Below are 20,566 nucleotides of genomic sequence, written 5' to 3' on the forward strand. Positions count from 1 at the left end.
TCTTCACCCAAAGGGTTATGAATCTATGGAATTCCTTGCCCAGTGAAGCAGTAGAGGCTCCTTCATTAAATGTTTTTAAGATAAAGATAGATAGTTTTTTGAAGAATAAAGGGATTAAGGGTTATGATGTTCGGGACGGAAAGTGGAGCTGAGTCCACAAAAGATCAGCCATGATCTCATTGAATGGTGGAGCAGGCTTGAGGGGCCAGATGGCCTACTCCTGCTCCTTGTTCTTATGTTATGTAAAACAGTAATTACGTGTTTGGCTAATCATAGAAACTGAACCCCGATTGGTCTGTGACAGATCCAGATATGATGCAACGAATAGCCTGGAGTAGGAGAGGTTTGGGAATGCAAAAGTCAAATGGTCCTCCCAATCATGCTGTACTTTACCACATGTCATGTTTCAAAGCATTCATAATATATCAATGAATCAATGCCAACTGCTTCCACCGTCTCCACGGCTACGTGACACTCATTGTCAAAGGCCAAATTTTAACAATTTGCCAATGCAGCAGAAGGTCTCGTGCTCATGGATCCTACCCACAGCAAAGGCAGAAAGTGGACTTGGGGGGATTCCAGCTCTGTGATGTTGGACATAAAAACTGCTGTTTTTAAAACTTTTTTTGGCAGACATTATGTGCTTCAAATGTAACAGAGTTTGGATGGCTTTGCGGACATACAAATCACGCTGCTTCCAGTAATACAGTTTGAATACACAAGTATTCGAGGCTGTATTTTTAATATTCCACATACTGCAGGTAAAATATGTAACGTCACATTTCTGATGCTGTGTAGGTCATAAGCTGTACATGTATGTTTGAATTGAACTATTTACATAGTGGGCAACAGTTTCATGAACACATCATTCAGGCTGCATGGCAGTGACCAGGGAAAATAGATTAAAATACTTTAAAAACTTGGTACATTAACTATATTTCTCCCACTACCATAGATGCTTCAATTCCAGTCTGCAAAAAACAGCCACAAAATGAACCACCTGCAGATGACTCTCCAGGGGACAAGACTGCCATGGCCATACAGTACATTGATGACTAGCTTCAAGATAAGCCACATTACACCCCAGTACTGAGCAACATAATGGAGAAATGTTTCACCGACATGCATCTTTCTATGCTCTGTGCCATTTTCTGGTGAAAGATTGAAAGCTCGGCACAAGCTCTGGAATTTTAATTCCAGAGGAAATAGCGTGTAGCAACTTTTTTTTTTAAATGGGGGAGAGAAAGAAAGTGACAGTCTTACTAAACATAAACAAAACAAAAACTTTCACTGATTCAGTGATTATTAGAATAGTATTTCTCTTATGCACTATTTAATTTGTATTAAACTGAAGCTGCATGGATTTACATACAAGTTAACCTCGAACCAGCACATTATCAGCTGAAGAGAAATTTTGCTCCCAGTGCTTTGGACCGAATTTTAAACATCTACACAATGGTTTGCTCCACTGAAGAATTTGAGTACCTAATCTTACACTGTAGGGTAGCACTCGGAGTGTTGTTTTAGCAGATTTCCATCCTGAAGACGAGACGACATTAAATTTAAGTTCAAAGATCCTTGGTGGTTCTTCTGGTGTCTGCCCAAAATACTTTCCTTCAACCAACCAAATTGATCATCAATCTCAGGGTTATTTGCGGGACCTTGCTGTATATAATTGTACACATTTGTATTTGCCTACATAGATATGTTACTGCACTTCACATTCATTCTGTGAAGTACTTTGAAAATCAGGTAGGATAGATTGCCATGTCATTTTATGGAACATGAATAAAGGTTAAACTATCTCAACCAGCAGATTACTGCCCAAGCAGGTGATGAATAGCTACCCATCCTACCAAAATACAAGCCTTTAACATGTGTGAGTAAATCTAGGATTTGTATTTAGCTATGTTCTTTAATGGGATAAGGTAGTTTTAATATTTCACATCGATTCACTATCGGTCAAGAGTACAATATGAGCCTTAATTTACCTTTAGTTTGTATAAATGATGTAACGTACATCTTGTTTTATTAGTCATAATCTAGACACTCATTTGATCAAGCCAACATCAAGGATAGACTGTCCATTAACTTTGATATCACTTCATCGCACCCTGATCCTTTACTGTTAAAATACCAATTAGCACCAAGGTGCATTTGAATATCGATGGTTGGAGATTTGTGGACTGATTTTCTGTTGCACTTGATTTAAGGTTTGAGGAGGGAAACAGTCCAAGGACACTTTCCCCTCATGTGTAACAAACTAACCAGATTTGCAGTTATAAAACAACCATGTATGTGACACTGCCAAACATGTTTGCAATTGTTTTTGAAATAAAGTGTTCTCGCGTAGAGATGTCATCTTTCACCATACACACTGGGTATTGAAAATTACTTTTGCAGGTTATTAGATAGGCGTGCTACAATCTTTTCAAGCATTCCTGCAATTTGAAGCCTTCTTTAAAGATTATTTTAATTATGTTGTTCCAGCGATTTCCTGGTTGTATATTAGTTCTGATATAATACACCAAAGTAAGTTGCACACTTTTGTGAGCCTATTCCTACCTTCAAAATGATAAAGGATGGTATGGACTGTTGAAAAGCCTTACTGCCATATCTTCCCATCATTCACCTCCCTAACACCTCTCAGAAACCAAGTCTTTCATAATTTCCATTTTTGAACACTTTGGTCACTAGCCACATTTTCAATAAGTCATTTTGGGAACAGAAAAGCAGATGCGTTCCATTGCAGGCAACAGCTCCAGACTTTGGAGAAGGTCAGGAAAAAATAATTTCCGGGTTGGGAATGTGATCTGGTTTGCAAAACATTCCAAAAAGCATCAACAATATTGCTTATTAATGATTGAGCCGAAGATATATGTGCTTCTGTCTGCTCTCATAATCCAAGGGACCACTTTGCATTATTTTATATAATTATAGATCATGAATAAAAGTCATGCTATCTCGACCAGCATTATTTGGTAAAATGCCATGGTAGTTTACATTTCAATACATTTCATGATGCAGTTATTGCCACTTAGGAGTAGATATAGTCAAGTGAATGATGAGTAGCAGAGAAAACTACTGAGCAGATACCAAGATTGCGTAGGATCATGGAAATGCTATTCCAAGTAACCTATTTGATTTACCATGAATGTAGGATTTAAGGTGCACTGCAGTTTGCTTTAATGATGAGTAGAAGACAACAGAGGTTCTATCCAACCGTCTGCAGAGATTAGATCAAGTGCATGCGCATAACCTTAGGAAGGAATGAACTTCATGTTTTTTCGCATTCCATTTCAGACTTTCTGATTATATCTCAGTTCCTACAGCTAATTAAAATGAAGAGTTTCTGATTTTAATAAGCTGCCACCATACAGATATTTGCCTGTGTACATGAACACTTGCCCCCTCACTCCACTCTGGATCAGAAATGTATTTGAAATAATACCAGAATCCATTTCGTAAAAAGGATTACATTACCATGGTACTTACTAATTTCAACAATCTTGTTTACAGGCCAACAAAAGGAATATGTAACATGCAAAGAATTCACAGGGTATTGCAAATGGCTTCCCTAACTGAACACAGAACCAAAAATAGGCTGGATGAGAAAATCTTCAGTCTTATTGTTGCATGTTACTGCTCTAAAAGCAGAGAAGCCTGCATTTCATCTCCAAATATGGTAGATAAAAATTCAGCTGACATCTATTTAAAAGGAACGCTCAGCCCAAGTTACATTGTGGAATGAAAAATGGGTGATCTATGACCACAAATTGTGCCCACGAATTAAGGCACAAAATTGTTAGCTCTCCATGAAGTACACATTGCAATGGCCTATGCACAGAAGTAAAATAAAGCTGTCTGAACAGAACTGCATTTAACAATTTTACTGCAGCCAGCTTCTGATAAGAGATCTGTGCCAAAAGACAGAGAAAGAAGCCATTCAGCCCAACCAGTCTGTATCAGTGTCTACCCGCCATGACAAAAGCACTGTTCACATTTACTGACCCTGGTCCAATATCCTTTCCAAACTAGAACATTGACAAGATTCAGCCTCTCACAAGTCTGGAAGTGAACATCACAATTTCACAACTCCATGCAGGGGTTTCACCACCCATTTATTTTGGCTCTTTTACATTTAACCTTGTACCTATGATCTCTTGGTGAAAGACCCCATTCTTCTCCTTTTCATCCAACCTCACACTTCCTTTATTTTAAATATTTCAATCGTACCACATAATCGGAAATGAAAACAAAAATGCTGGAAATACTCAACATGTCTGGTAGCATCTGTGGTGAGAAACCATTAAAATTTCAGTTGATGACTCTATGAGAAATGCAAGCAGAGATGTAACAGCTTTTAAGCAAGGCAGAGAAAAAGGGAGGAAAGGGCAAAAGAAAAGGTCTGTGATGGGGTGGAAGGCAGTAGAGATTAAAGGACAAAAAAGCTGATGGCTCAAGGCAAGAAGAGAAGGCAATGGACAAGGGACAAAAACAAAAGATCTGTCCAGAGAAGGTGTAAATAGAAAATAGGAGACCGATTATCCACAACTGCTGAATTCAAAAATTGGGCCAAATTACATGATTAAATTATTCAACTCAATGGAATCCAGAAATGTGAAAAAGTTCCTAGTTGAAAGATTAGGTGCATTGAACTTGGATGCCGGTGGATTCAAGGATGAGGAGAAAAACAACCGTATCCTATTTCTGAGAGGGAGCAAGTGATGTGAGAGCAGAAATGTAGGAAATGGGGTGGGCATAATCAAAAGGCTGTCAACCATGCAGAGGGCAATCCTTGATTGAGGAAAAATGGAAGACATATTAGAAGCACTGGTATGGAAGGGTGCATCTTCAGAACAAGACGACAGGCAGAGACAGATAAATTGGGAGGATAAACCAGAGTCCTCACAGGAAGTATAATATGTGAAATATCATACCCTGTGAAGGCATGCAAAATTCATAATCTTTAGATGAAATTTCTTCAGTGTGGACTCTTGAAGAAACATGGCATAATGAATTGACACTGTTTCTAGACAGACAAGGATGAACTCATGTTTGAACATGCTTCTGGAAAGTCACTAAATGTACATGTCCATGGATGGAGACCCCTCCTTTGAAAAAGCATTCTCGATATCCAGATATGCAAAATTTACAGTTCCTATTGCCTGAATATTTACCAAAACTCAAATATAATAGCTCTCTCCTTCCAACTGCAAACTCAAAACTTAGAGACGAATGAAGAAGCTAATTTATCACAAGCAGGTATGAACAGCCGTTGCTCATCCACCATTGTGTAGCAATTGTTTCTAATTTTGAATCACGTGGACAATAGAAGTATGATCTGGAGACCAACCGGGTAGAGGAGGAACCATTCCTCCAGCAAGATGACAGAACCCTGCCTAATAAGTTAACCAAGGCAGTGACAAGAGGGGCTAATTTGTTCCCATCTACAATAAGAGTGCATCTCTTTTTCTAGATGCTTGTGCACAGCTTTGTCTGAAAGCCCAGAGAGCTACAATCTCCATTCACCTTCAAAGAACCACAAGACAGGACCCCATCCAGGTCTGCAATGAGGTTCATTTTGAAGGACTCATTTAAGCACACACTTTGTTTTCTTGCTATTCCATTAACAACCTAAGCACACACCTTATATTTTCTTGTTGTACATGTCAGCATTTGAGGGAGTGTTTTGTTGCATTAACATTTTGGGGTATTGTGCGAATAAACGTTTATTTTTTCTTCTGATACAAGCTTACCAGAATTCCTGTTTTGTGTCCATTATTAAGTCACAACATCCAAAAGGAGTTTAAAACCTCTCCCTTTAAAAATATATATCATTTGCAAACAACCAAGAGGTGAGGGAATAGGGGTAAAGCTAACCCACCATCTCTCCCTGTAACAGGAAAAACAATCAAAGTAGCTGTGGGAGTCAGTTGGTTTATCGTGAACATCGGTAGTCTATCCCGAGAAAGAGAAGTTGCTGAATCATTGAATGCATAAAGCACGGAATGAGGCCAATCAGCCCATCATGTCCATGCTAGCTCTTAAGAGCCACTAACCTAGTTCCACACCTCCACCATTTACCAAAAGCCTTGCCATTTTTCCCCCTCTCCAGGTGGTTATTCAAGTCCCTTTAAAAAACAAGATTGAGGAATTGGACATTCAGAGGGGGACCAGGTTAAGAGAGGATAGAAATTGGAAGCAAAATCAGTGACATTTTTCAAATCAGAGCAGGAGGTGGCATTAATATAGGCATCAAAAAAGGCCAGAGTAGAAGTGAACATACCACAAAAAGAGCTAGCATCCATACAGATTTCCATAGCAACACGGGGCGGCATGGTGGTTAGCACTGCTGCCTCACAGCGCCAGGAACCCAAGTTCGATTCCGATCTCGAGCGACTGTCTGTGCGAAGTTTGCACTTTCTCCCAGTGTCTGTGAGGGTTTCCTCCTACAGTCCAAAGATGTGCAGGTTGGGTGGATTAACCATGCTAAATTGGCCCTAGATGGGGTTACGGGGATAGTGTGGGGTTTGGGCCGAGGTAGGGCGGCGTTTCAGCGGGTCGGTGCAGACCCGATGGGCCGAATGGCCTCCTTCTGCACTGTAGAGATTCTGTGAACACCTTCCATTTTGAGGAAGTAAGTGGAACTGAAGGAGCTGTTGTTCAAAGTTAGAACAAGGTGAGAGAGTGGTGGTGGACGGGTACTGGTTGGGCCTCTGCTCAAGGTAGAAGGGGAGAGTTCTCAGACCATCCTAGTGAAGGATGGAAGTATAGAGAGATTGGTTGCCCATGGTGTGAAGCGAAGTGTTAAGAGACAGGAAACTGGAGACTGTTAAAGTGCCACGGTATATCCAGATGGGAAGAGATTGAACAAAGGAAGAAAGAGGGTCAACATAGAGATCAGTTTAGTGGGTTAAGAACAGGCTGAAACAATAAGTCTATCAGGACAGTCTCATTTGTAAATCTTATGCAGGTGGAAGTGGGTTGTTTGGGGTTAGGAGATGAGGAGGTTGGAGACCATAGAGGAAAGATTTCCACAGATGAGGTTAGTGACAGTCTTGAAAACAATTGTTTGATGGTGGCATCATGGCTCAGGGGCGGGAGAACAAGGTGTGAGGATAACCATTCAGCCTCTGATTGGATAGAGGTCAGTTCACCAAACAGCGATACCATGTGGTGAAAGTTTAGAAGTAGCTAGGTTTGATAAAACAAGATCAGAGAAATTGAGATAGCTGATGTCACAGCAGCAATTCTCAATGGAAAGATGCAGAGAGGGTAAGATGCCAAAGAGAAAGGTCCAGACAGGTGAAAGCCTCTGCTGTGCAGTGAGAAGACTCCTGCCCAAAGGAAGGGACATAAAGGTGAAGGTAACAGAAGAGCAACTGACATTGTGCCAAGCTTGAATTCATTGAGGTGGAAACATTAAAGGGATGAAGCTGGAGGTATTTGCTAAGGGCTTATCATTCACTGTCCGAGGCCTTGGTTTTGGGGGGGGGGTCCAATAATCTGATTTTCTCTAATGAAAAATCCCTCATGTGAAGTACATGTATTGCTTCAGACCAGACAGAATCCTTGTGAGCTTGCAATGTACTCTTTCAAACCGCAATAGCCTTCTGATAGTTTGGAGTTCAATATGTGTAATATGCCCAAATCTCTGCTCTTCACCAGCAATTAAACATACTCTGCACAAAAATAGGCTTTTTCTTCTAAACTATATTGTAATAGCCAATCTAACAACATTTAGGAACCGAGTCTCAAGTACAATCAATATTCTTGTTTCCCAGAACCTCTAGGAACCAAATAAGGTACATTTAAAATGATGAGTATCGACAAACTGTTTAAAGGCCCTTTGCTGTACTTGAACAAAGAACTATACAGCACAGGAACAGGCCCTTCGGCCCTACAAGCCTGCACCAGTCAGGATATCAACCTTTGCCAAAACCCTCAGTACTTCCTTGTGAACTTCCTTGGCAGAGTTCCATTTGAGAACTGCTTTTAAATTAAGATTGTCAAGATTACAGTAATAATAATAATAATCACTTGTCACAAGCGACCCTCCCGACACCCGTCCGTGACCCACCCGTGAGTCGCGCCCCCGAGTTTGACAATGCCTGCTATAAGGCGTTTGCGGCGGCGTTACAATAATAATAATAATAATAATAATAATAATAATAATAATAATAATAATAATAATAATAATCGCTTACTGTCACAAGTAGGCTTCAATGAAGGTACTGTGAAATGCCCCTAGTCGCCACATTCAGGCGCCTGTACGGAGAGGCCGGTAAGAGAATTGAACCCGCGCTGCTGGCATTGTTCTGCATTACAAGCCAGCTGTTTAGCCCACTGTGCTAAACCAGCCTCTAGTAGACAAGTTTGAAGAGTGTAAGAGGCAAGACAAATCGGGAAGCAATGATTGCACCATGACAAGCAATGGGAATTAAGGCATTTGATAATCTTGAACGCTTCAGAGATTGATTACATATACTGTGGGCGGCACGGTAGCACAGTGGTTAGCACTATTGTTTCACAGCACCAGGGTCCCAGGTTCGATTCCCGGCTTGGGTCACTGTGCAGAGTCTGCATGTTCTCAGTGTCTGCATGGGTTTCCTCCGGGTGCTCTGGTTTCCTCCCACAAGCCCCGAAAGACGTGCTCGTTAGGTGAACTGGGCATTCAGAATTATCCCTCAGTGCATCTGAACAGACGCCGGAATGGGGCGACTAGGGGATTTCCACAGTAACTTCATTTCAATGTTAATGTAAGCCTATTTGTGACAATAAAGATTATTATTATTATTCTTAACTTTTGAGAAACATTTTCTTTCAATTATTTTTTAATCAAAACAAAAATCAAACTTGCATACATCAATGCCTGTAGCATACGAGAGACTTGCCATGAAAGAGATAAACGGGCATTACTTACCTGCCTCAAAGAACAAGTCAGAAACAGTAATAAATTGGAGAAGGCAACAGATGGAGTTTTAGTCAACCCAAAGCTTTATGAAGAACTTATTCCTCAACACAATCTTGGAATTTCAGCAATGCAAAGTGTGAACAAAATGTGCACAGTATAGATCAAAGATAGATTTCTGCTCTTGACAATTTACAAAATAAAATGTAAAAATAATTGGCCTCAGTTAAATTAAAGACCTTGCCATGGGAAAGTACCATGGGAATTGTATAACATGGCAAACATCAAGATTCTGGTGAATCTTTTCCACGATTCTCAATCTATCTTAAAAGTTGCCGATGAAAATGTGCATGTTCAATTGGCTGGGAGTGTTTGACAAGTCTAACTAACAGAAAGAGGTGCTATCTTTTCACATAATTCATTGCACAAAATTTCACACCATATTTTCAGTTGACATAATATGATTCATCTTCCTGCTCTGGCATTGCAACACAAATAGGTTTTTGATTACATACAAGTTCAAAGTGGATGATCCCAGTCTCAACAGAAGCTAGTCACAATCTAAAACTTTAAAACTGACCAACCTAAGACATCATTCAGTAATGGAATAGCCAGCATGTAACTCACAGGTACAGTGATTTTGGTGATCTCATTCTTGGAAGCAGCCCATTTCTAATCTTCAACAGTAAGCCAATATGCCTTGATTAAAACAAGCCATATTACTATCAAAGATTTTACATTACAAACCAACACAAAAACTGTGATTTTACAATACTGTTAACATATAAAAAGACTTGCATGTGTATAAATAAAACCTTTCACACCTTCAGGATGTCCCAAGCACTCAACAGTCAATTAAATATTTTTCAAACATAGTGACTGAAATAATGTCGGAAACTCTACAGCCAATTTGCACGCATAGCAATTAAATAAATGACCAAATCATGTTTAAGATGATGGTTAGGGGATAAATATTGACCAGAATACTGGGAAATACAGCTAGTCTTCAAATAGTGTCATAGGAGCTATTATGCCCACCTCAGAGGCTAGCTGGGTATCAGTTTAATGTCTTATCCGAATGACTGCACCTTTGACAGTGCAGTCCTCTTTCTACAGTACATAAATATCAGCCTGATATAAAATTTCTAGAGTTGTGCTTGACACCACAATCCATGATTCACTGGAGAGAGTGCTACTTCTGAGCCAGACATTGGGACTTTACAGTACAGCCACCAACAGCAATGCATACATATACTGGGAACTCTACAGCAGTGGTTCCCAACCAGAATGTCATGGCACACTGGTGTGCCGTGAAGTAACCCCCCCCCGCAGTGCACCACGAAAATGATTCAAGATTCATGTAATTAACCTAAAACTAACCTTAGTCTTCAGCTCTGTGGTTGGCACATTCAAGACTCAACGTATTGTGGGCCTCCTGTGCATGTGCTGGTTGCGAAAGAGCAGCACATGCATGGTTTCAATTTTTTATGTTGGTCAGGCCCATGCTCATGATAAAGAGGACTTGGAGCTGAAGACAAAGGGACCATTGCGCCTGCACAAAAAAAGAAAACTCAAAGGTGGTACAAAAATCCTGGAAGAAGCGAGAGAGACAGGGAGAGGTAAACAAAAAAAAGGAGAGAGGACAGGGAGAATTTGAAATGAAAAAATGCAATGAAAATCACTTATTGTCACAAGTAGTCTTCAAATGAAGTTACTGTGAAAAGCCCCTAGTCACCACATTCCGCCGCCTGTTCGGGAAGGTAGGTACGGGAATTGAACCGCGCTGTGGCCTGCCTTGGACTGCTTTAAAAGCCAGCCATTTAGCCCTGTGCTAAACCAGCCCCAATTTAAAAATTAAGTTCTCAGTAAGGGAAGTAGACAGAGAAAATAGCTGCGCCTCAAAATTTTTTTAATGGGAGAGGTGTGCCATGGCATATAAAAGGTTGGGAACCACTGCTCTACAGTACATGTTGATGTACTTACATTAGCATCTATAGGACAACCACCAGCAACGTTCACTGGGGTTTTGCAATAATGCCAATATGAACTCCTACACACAGGGCTATACAGCATATCCCAGGTCTAACATTCATACACTGTACAGGCCAGCTGGTATTAAGATTGTGCAGTATAGCCAATACCAACATACACACATGTGTTGACTGCAAAGTAGTCAACAGAATCTGTTTGTGCAACAAAACAAAAAGCAGCAGTGTAATAGGTTTTTCAAAACTATTAGTTTCATTAGCTGGAATGGAAGCAACATCATGTTAAACTTTCCAGTTTATTGAGAACTAATTGCCACAATCAATTCATCAGAAACATGCCTGGTTGAGAGATGAGCATCACTATGCAAAAATAAATCATAAAACTATCCACATTGCAAAAGGTTATATACTAGTAATAAGGATCTGACAGCGTTGTATAAATAATGAGAATAAAACAAGGACTAAGATTCCTTTTGTACCTCAAGTAAAATCCTTTAAAACATAGTTAGTGTTGCAACACAAATCAAAGCAGTCTGTTATATTGTAAAGTTTAGTAAATGATTAAGATGTAGTGATGTGTACATGTGCTGTTAATAGCATTGAAACTGTATCTTAAGGGCCGATAGAAGAGGGATAGTGACTATAATTTAGGCACTTTGTCCAGCCCCTGACATGATTGAATCCCCTGTAATGCACATTATGTTCAGTATTGCTTCACTCACTATGTCTTGGCAGAGTAGGTTGTTAATCTTTTGAAGACCAGAGCATTTTTACATCAACGTATATAATTGCATATGTTTGGTGATTACTGGGGACAGAAGTGTTCCAAAGGCTTGTAATGGAGAGAGCATGCAGGCACTGCACAGAGTATTTCGTCCACCCAATGCCCATAATGCCAATAAACTGTGCTGGAGCAAGTATTTGTTAACTAATGGCAATCAGTGATTCCAGGACACTAGCGTCTTATTTCTCAAGAATGCATTCTAATTGCATTCCTAATTTTGATTAATCGAACAGGAAATCCTTTGTATTCTGACTTTGAACACTATTCTGAACATTTCTTTTCTGGAATCAATTTTTAACTTCAAAAAAAGACAAAATCAAAATTGTGGATGTCCTGTCCTCAAAGTGTTAAATTACATCCATCTCATCTTTTTCAACTCCCTCAACTTCAATAATTTCCAAACATTCTACCAACATATATCCGAAAGAATGATTCCTAGTATTTCTAATCAGCCCCCTAATAAAAAATGATTTCCATAAATTCCCATGTTCCAGAAACCCACCAGCTCTTTGAGGGCCACAAAGGACAATTATAAAAGAAATCAGATTTATAGTTTACTTATTACAATGAAGGAGGATCTGAAAATTTCTCAAACTTAGTTTGATAATTGGTACTGTTAGTAATTCATTGCAATTCAACAGATTTTCCAGTAAGAAATGTTCAGTGCTCAGAGTTAATGTAATCACAAATCAAGTTAACAAACTAAAATCTAAAATTTCCTGCCTGTAGTAAATGCAAGCACACTAACAATTCAGCAGATCTGAAAATACAGTCACAAAAACATAGGGAAAAAAAGCGGATTTCCTGAGAGTTGGGGACTGATGTTGGTTACATTCAGATTCTACCAGCACATCATTCCAATGACAAGAGGAGCAAAATAGCCTAAAGGACAGGTTAACTTTACAGCAGGATGAGGTATACAATACCTCAAGGACAGGTTAACTTTACAGCATGATGAGGTGTTTAGTACCTCAGGGACAGGCTAAGTTTACAGCATTGTGAGGTGTACAATACCTCAGGGACAGGCTAACTTTGCAGCATGGTGAGGCATTCAGTACCTCAGAAAGGCTTACAGCATGACGAGGTGTACAATACCTCAGAGACAGGCTAAGTTTACAGCATAGTGAGGTGTAAAATACCTCAGGGACAGACTAACTTTATAGCATGTTGAGGTGTACAATATGTCAAGGGCAGGCTAACTTTACAGTGTAGTGAGATGCACAACACTCAAAACAGGCTAACTATACAACTTGGTGAGGTGAACAACTATCTTTACAGCAGTATTTCTATCTGAAGTGCAGTACAGTTTCATTGAGACTTTATTGCACGGCTGGTGCGGGAGAAGAATCACGATGCCCACCCTTCAGGCGGTTTACCTTGCATTAAGGCAGGGGAAACAAGCTAAAGGGAAGGTTTATTTTACATTATTGGGGTGTGGTCGATGCTTCAGGTACAGGATCACTTTTCAGCCAGAGGACAGACAAAGGTAGTTTCCATCATTACCTCAGGCACAGGCTTATTTTACAAGTCGGAAACAAAAGATAACAGTGCCTCAAGGAGGAGGGTTATCTTTGAACAGGAAAGCATTATTCCCCTTAACAGGATTGGCTTTATTTGGGGAAAGAAAGGGAAGTAACTTCTGATAAATTTAGCAAACCAGTACTCGGATATTACTTTTACACAAAGTGCTTATGTGGCAAACTGATCAGGGTGCTACAATCTAAACAGGATTCAGTGTTTTATGAAAACAATACAAATTTCTATTGCTCTGGAGTGATTAGCTTGATATCCTTTATGAAATCTGGGCACCTACTTTGTCTTTCAAGTCAGAACTGATTGGACCCACCATGGCAATAAAATACCAGTAGCATAGGTGCAGTAGGGGTCGCAATCTCTTGCGCACAGAGCACTGCTCTAAAGTGAACATGTCCCAGGCTTCATTTTGTCATATTATACCCTTACAAGACATCTTAGCTTATAATACCAAATATAATTTACATAATCTATCGACAAAATACAGCAATGTTTATATTTTGAACACAGGACACCAAATTAGTTACAATATAGTTATTCAAATCTCAACATTTAGCACTGTACATTTTTTTTGCTTTGTTCAAAGAACTAACCTCACCCTTTCTTGTACCCAATATTCAGAGACAAATTTATCAGCTTAAAAAATGGCATATGAAGCATACAAGAAAAAAAATTCAAGTAATACTATCAATTAATAAATTAATCCCAAGTATAAAAACAGTGATTCCTATACCTAGATGAAAATTAGTTATATATGGCTTTAAGAGTTCAAAACCAAGATCACCATTGCTGAAGGATTTGAATATCGTAATTTCATGAAGCAAAAGTTTTTTCATATTTAAAAAAAAAATCTGCCAAAATTCTCATTGTATTGTGCGTTATAAGGAAGAACTTTTCTAACAAAACACTGGCCAGCAGTGCTAGTGCAGCCAGATATCCAAATGTATAACAAGACACTTATGCTTCCAAGGCTGGCTGCCTGTAACAAAAATAAAAGATTGGTGTTTCAGTGCAATTCTACCACTGGATGTAACCAACAACGTTCAGTGTTATGTAGGTTGCTTAGCACACTTAGCAGTCTAGTGTACAGTGGTAATGCACCAATGTTTTCTGCACTTTTAGATTTCTAAATATTAGACATGGAAGCCTGAATCGTCTCGGAGATCCAACCGCGCTGGCCACTTCAAAATTTCCTTAAAGGAATAAGTTAAGTCCTTGGTAGGAGATGAACAAGTTAGTAATTAGTTTGTAATCCATGTTAGAAAGTGATTTGAGAGCTTAGTTGAACCTATGGGTGTTTAGAACCAATCTGGACAACCATAGGTTGGCAAGTGGTGTCAGAAATATTGATCCAAAGGGTTGTACATTGGCATGGTTTAGTTTCATGAAATTATGATAATTTTGTTAGTGCAGCAAAGTTTATACATAAACTAAACACCCAGAGAATTTAATTAAGATTCCTTTTGAATATATACTTCAGTCAAAAACTGAAGTAGCACTGACAAGGCCCAATGGAAAAACTGGACTCTTGCAATGCAGTTGATACTCAAATCATTGACTGGTTTATCGGTGCATAGTAGTCAGTCTTTTCACTTCATAACATTGAACATTTTCTTTGTCGAACATCATTGCTGCTTTGTTTGTCAAGACTTGCACTGCCATTGCCCACTTTTTTCTTTTCACTCTTATTCTCCTGCTTTTGCAGTCTTGTTTCCTTCCATCGCAGTGTGATATTCCTGTTAGAAACAAAACGGTGTCAAAACGATTGTATAGGCATTCATATTCAAAAATATGTCACTTCATATACAAGTTTCAACTCTTTCCAGTTCAGCATTTCCAAAATGATCAGGCTGCAACTCATTAACACTCTCAGCTTTAATAACGGACTAACGCAGAAAGTTGAAATCCCGTAAGTTTCCACAAGTCAAAATGACCAATTTTCTGTTATGATGGTTCCACTGCCACCAAGGCATAATAAGTGTCACAGTTATGCTGGTAGGGTTAACATGCTGATCTTTCAGTGTCCTTCATATATAAGAACACAGGAGTAGGAGCAGGCCATTTGGACCCTGGAGCCTGCGCCTTTGCCATTCAACAAGATCATGGTTGATCTTCTACCTCAATGACATTTCCCCACACTATTCCCATAGCCCTTGAAACCTATTGATCTCGGTCTTCAACATACTCAATATTGAGCCTCCATGACTCTTCTTCCCCCTCCCGCCACGACACCCCCCCCAAAACCCCCATCACCTCCCCTCTGCCCCACTCCACTGTTCAATCTGTTATTTGACGAGGAATTACTGGAGACAATGGGCGGGATTCTCCGACCCCCCCGCCGGGTCAGAGAATCGCAGGGGGCGGCGTGAATCCCGCCCCCGCCGGCCTCCGAATTCTCCGGCACCAGAGATTCGGCGGGGGCGGGAATCGCACCGCGCCGGTCGGCGGGCCCCCCCGTCAATTCTCCGGCCCGCGATGGGCCGAAGTCCCGCTGCTGTAACGCCTGTCCCGCCGGCGTGAATCACATCACCTCCCTTACCGGCAGGACAAAGCGGCGCGGGCGTGCTCCTGAGTCCTTGGGGGGGGGGGGGCGCGGGGTGATCTGGCCCAGGGGTGTGCCCCCATGGTGGCCTGGCCCGCGATCGGGGCCCACCGATCAGCGGGAGGGCCTGTGCCGTGGGGGCACTCTTTTCCCTCCGCGTCGGCCATAGCCTCCGCGATGGCCGACTCGGAGGTGACCCCCTCGCGCATGCACGGGGATGACGTCAGCAGCCGCTAACGCTCCCGCGCATGCGCGGACTTCCGCCGGCCAGCGGAGTCCCTTTGGCCCCGGCTGGCATGGCGCCAAAGGCCTTCCACGCCAGCCGGCGGGACAGCAACCACTCCGGCGCGGGCCTAGCCCCTAAAGGTGAGGGCTTGGCCCCGAAAGGTGTGGAGAAATCCGCACCTTTGGGGCGGCCCGACACCGGGTGAGTGGTTCACGCCACCCGCCCCGCCGGGGAGGGGAGAATCCCGCCCAATGTAACCGCATTGTTTCAATGTTACAGAACAATTTTGATACCAGCAATAACAACATAAAGTCAGCAGCAAATGCAGAGCACGGAAAGAAGGTATGTCAGAGTATGTTGGATATTGCAGCATTCCATGTTTGGTTCTGAACTAGAGGAATTCAGAATTAAACACAACTGACTGACATTTGACTATTTCACTTGGGCTGTTAGCAGGCATTCTGGTAAGTGCTCTCGCAGAGTAAAGTTGCCCTTCTTAGCCACTTGAAGTCTGCGGACCCTGAGGCAGCACTGATGGATACAGAACTGGCTAGGTCTTAGAAGGTAGAGGGTAGCAGTGGAAGGGTGATTTTCTGATTGGAGGGCTGTGACTAGTGGTGTTCCGCAGGGATCAGTGCAGGGACCTTTGCTGTTCGTAGTATATATAAATGATTTGGAGGAAAATGTAACTGGTCTGATTAGTAAGTTTGCAGACGACACAAATGTTGGTGGAATTGCGGATAGCAATGAGGACTGTCAGAGGATACAGCAGGATTTAGATCGTTTGGAGACTTGGGCGGAGAGATGGCAGATGGAGTTTAATCCGGACAAATGTGAGGTAATGCATTTTGGAAGGTCTAATACAAGTAGGGAATATACAGTGAATGGTAGAACCCTCAAAGTATTGATAGTCAGAGAGATCTATGTGTACAGATCCACAGGTCACTGAAAGGGGCAACACAGGTGGAGAAGGTAGTCAAGAAGGTATACTGCATGCTTGTCTTCATTGGCTGGGGCTTTGAGTATAAAAATTGGCAAGTCATGTTGCAGCTTTATAGAACCTTAGTTAGGCCACACTTGGAGTATAGTGTTCAATTCTGGTTGCCACACTACGAGAAGGATGTGGAGGCTTTAGAGAGGGTGCAGAAGAGATTTACCAGGATGTTGCCTGGTATGGAAGGCATTAGCTATGAGGAGAGGTTGAATAAACTTGGTTTGTTCTCACTGGAACGACGGGGGTTGAGGGGCGTATTGAGAGAGGTCTACAAAATTATGAGGGGCATGGACAGAGTGGATAGTCAGAGGCATTTTCCCCAAAGTAGAGGGGTCAATTACTAGGGGGCATAGGTTTAAGGTGCGAGGGCAAGGTTTAGGGGAGATGTACGAGGCAAGTTTTATACACAGAGGGTAGTGGGTGCCTGGAACTCGCTGCTGGAGGAGGTGGTGGAAGCAGGGACGATAGTGACGTTAAGGGGCATCTTGACAAATACATGAATAGGATGGGAATAGAGGGATACGGACCCCGGAAGCGTAGAAGATTTTAGTTTAGACGGGCAGCATAGCCAGCACAGGCTTGGAGGGCCGAAGGGCCTGTTCTTGTGCTGTACTTTTCTTTGTTCTTTGTCATAACTGTTTAAACATCCAAGCTGGAAGAGGAGAAAGGTTAGGGTGTTTTACAAGGAATCACAACCTCTTGACGATATGGAAAGGAAAAGCAGTGCCAGCAGATCAGCATTAATAGCAGAGTATCCCTTGAATGGAGCTTTCCCAATCCTTTTCTAACAAGAGTTAATACCATTGAGATTACATAGCATTATACAGCATGGAAACAGGCCAACAGATCCACACAGATGTGAAGTCGGCAAGCCTTCCCCCATCTTACATAATTTAACCACATTAGCATATACTACTCTTGCTTTCTCCATCATGTACACGGTTCCTCTTGTGATTAAGCTATTAAAATGATCATGGTCCAAACCAATTTGAGTTTTAAAATCAGAATAGAAGTGGCCATTACATGGGTTGATAAGAGATATCGAATTTTAAATGAAATTCGAGGGACATGGCAAGGCTGAGAAGGAGTCTCCGGAGGGCGATCAGGGAGGAAGGGTAAGGCGTCAGCCCCCCTCCCCATGTAGAGCTCTATCTGCTTGGAGACCCCAAAGACCCGCCATTAGCGGACACGGCTCCACCCTCACTCCCACAACCCTGGACATGGCCTCAAATAAGGACATCCGGTAACCGGCAAATCTGGGGCAAGACCAGAACATGTGGGTGTGGTTGGCCGGGCCTCCCTAGCACCATTCGCATTTGTCCTCCACCTCCAGGAAGAACCTCTGCTCATTCAAGTTTGATTAGGTGCGCCCTGAGCACCACATTTAGTTGTGTTGGATCAGCCCTACACACGCGGAGGTGAAGTTTGCCCTGTGCTTCGATCCAGACCCTTGCCTAGCTTTTCTTCCCACTTTTTCTTTGTCTCGTTCAGGGGTGAGTGTGCTTCTTCTGATAGTTGTCCGTACATGTCCGCACAGTTCCCCTCCGCTAGCTCGTCTGTATTCAGTAGTTTTTCTAGCATAAAATGTCCTAGAATCTGGGGGTACATCGTCATTTCCTTACAGAGGGAGTTTTTGACTTGTATGTGTCTTAGGTCACTCACTCTCGGGAGCCAGAACTTCTCCATGAGTTCCCCTGGGGTTGTTATTCTCCCATCCATGTCTCTAACCGTCAGTGTTCCTTTGTCCTGTCTCCACCTTTTGTTGTGGGAGTGTGATTATTGCAGATGGGGGCCATTTGCCCCATTTGATTCCACATTCGGAGCATGACTACTAATACTGGGCTTTTCTAGTATCTGGCTCGGGGGATGGGAGTGCAGTTGTGGCTAGCGCTTAGAGGGATGCCCCTGCACAGGAACTCTTCCCCCATCCTCATCCAGTCTGCTCCCAATTTGTTGATCCATCCCATACTCTTTCTGTAGTGGCTGCCCAGTGGTAGAACTGGAGATTCGGGAGGGCCTGGCCTTCCATATTTCCCCTCCTTTGGAGGCCCTTCTCCTAATTCTCAGGCACCAACCCCCCATAATAAATGCCATGATTTGCTTGTGTGTTGAAAAAGGCCTTGGGTATGTAGATCAGGAGGGATCTGAACAGGAAGCGAAACCTGGTCAGGATGTTCATTTTGATCGCCTGCACTCTCCCCGCCTTGTGCCTCTGAGCAGCTGCAAGGAAGAAGAGCTGGTGGCATTTGTCCGTACTCTAGTCATGGGAGCGTTGTAAAGTAGTTTCACCCAGGGGGTGAATCCTGGCCCAAAGTCCAAACCGTTCCAGTTCCTCTATGAGGTACTTCCATTCGACGCTTTTAAAGGCCTTTCCCGCATCCAGGGAGAAAATTATTTCTGGTGTTCTCTCCTCAGATGGGGTCATGGTCATGTTCAGCAAGCGCCTGATGTTCGTTGTTAGCTGCTTGCCCATGACAAAGCCAGTCTGATCTTCCACGACTACCTCTCTCACGCAGCTCCCCAGCCGCCTTGCCATGACCTTCGCCAGGGTTTTAGCGTCAGTGTTAAGGAGTGAGATGGGTCTGTATGACCCACGCTCTTATCAGGTCTTTGTCTTTTTTGGGTTCAGCAATATTGTGGCTTGAGCCAGCGCTGGTGGCAGTCTCTGAACATCTCCCATATGTGCGGGTCCAGTGCTGGCGCAAATCTTTTATAGAAGTCCGCCGGGAATCCAGCCAGGCCCAGCGCTTCCTCACCTGCATGGAGTTAACACTCTCTATGACTTCCTGCAATTCTAATGGTGCTTCGAGGCCCTGTCTCCTATCCTCCCCCCGACTGGCATTTCTAGTCCGTCGCGGAACCGCTTCATCTTCGAGATCCCTCCAGGGGCTCAGAGCTGTTCAGCTTTCGGAAGAAGTTTGCAACGGCTTCGTTAATCTCCTCTGGCACTGCGACTGGTTTGTCACTCTTATCTTTTACCTGGGCTATTTAACTTGTGGCTGCCTGCTTTCTCAGCTGGTGAGCCAGCAGGCAGCTGGCTTTGACTCCATGCTCATAAAAGGTCCCCTATATCTGAGGGAGCTGATGCACAGCTTTCCCAATGAAGAGCAAGTCAAAGTCCATTTGTAGCTTTTTCCTATCCGCCAGTAGTTCCACGGTCGGGGTCATGGAATATCGCCGATCCACCTCCAGCTGTTGCCGAGCCGCCCTCTCCTTCCTATCCTTGTACGCAATAATTTCCCCTTTTATCACCGCCTTCAATGCCTCCCAGAATGTGGAGGGTGAGACCATTTTGGTTGCTGACAACGTACCCATCAGGTATTTGATACATTTGCAGAACGCCTTATCGGCGAGGAGGGTCATGTTCAGCCCCTATAGTTTACAACCTCACATCCATGTAGTGTGGAGCGTGGTCGTATATTACGATTGCGGAGTACTCCTCTCCTACTAATAATAATAATCTTTGTTATTCTTCGTAGTGGTGCTTCCAGGGATTGGGGGCGGCACAGTAGCACAGTGGGTAGCATTGTTGGTTCACAGCGCAAGGATCCGGGTTCGATTTCCGGCATGGGTCACTGTCTGTGC

General features: G+C 42.5%; 2 protein-coding genes across 3 annotated transcripts in view; one reads left to right on the top strand and one right to left on the bottom strand.

The window, feature by feature from the left end:
* trpm5 (transient receptor potential cation channel, subfamily M, member 5) overlaps positions 1-3,676 on the top strand; it is a 183,793-nt gene extending 180,117 nt beyond the window's left edge. Inside the window, exon 26 of the mRNA XM_072518897.1 lies at positions 956-3,676. Coding sequence (XP_072374998.1) covers positions 956-1,059 — 104 coding nt within the window. The 3' untranslated portion in view covers positions 1,060-3,676. The remainder of the gene's footprint in view (positions 1-955) is intronic.
* A 5,303-nt stretch (positions 3,677-8,979) lies between these two features.
* The window catches only part of ptdss2 (phosphatidylserine synthase 2), a 171,034-nt gene continuing 159,447 nt past the window's right edge, over positions 8,980-20,566 (bottom strand). For both annotated transcript variants that reach the window (XM_072518899.1, XM_072518898.1), the window contains one exon: positions 8,980-14,955. In XM_072518899.1, coding sequence (XP_072375000.1) covers positions 14,905-14,955 — 51 coding nt within the window. In that variant the 3' untranslated portion in view covers positions 8,980-14,904. The remainder of the gene's footprint in view (positions 14,956-20,566) is intronic.

This window comes from Scyliorhinus torazame, chromosome 10 (genome assembly GCF_047496885.1).
Source record: "Scyliorhinus torazame isolate Kashiwa2021f chromosome 10, sScyTor2.1, whole genome shotgun sequence".
Classification (NCBI taxonomy): domain Eukaryota; kingdom Metazoa; phylum Chordata; class Chondrichthyes; order Carcharhiniformes; family Scyliorhinidae; genus Scyliorhinus; species Scyliorhinus torazame.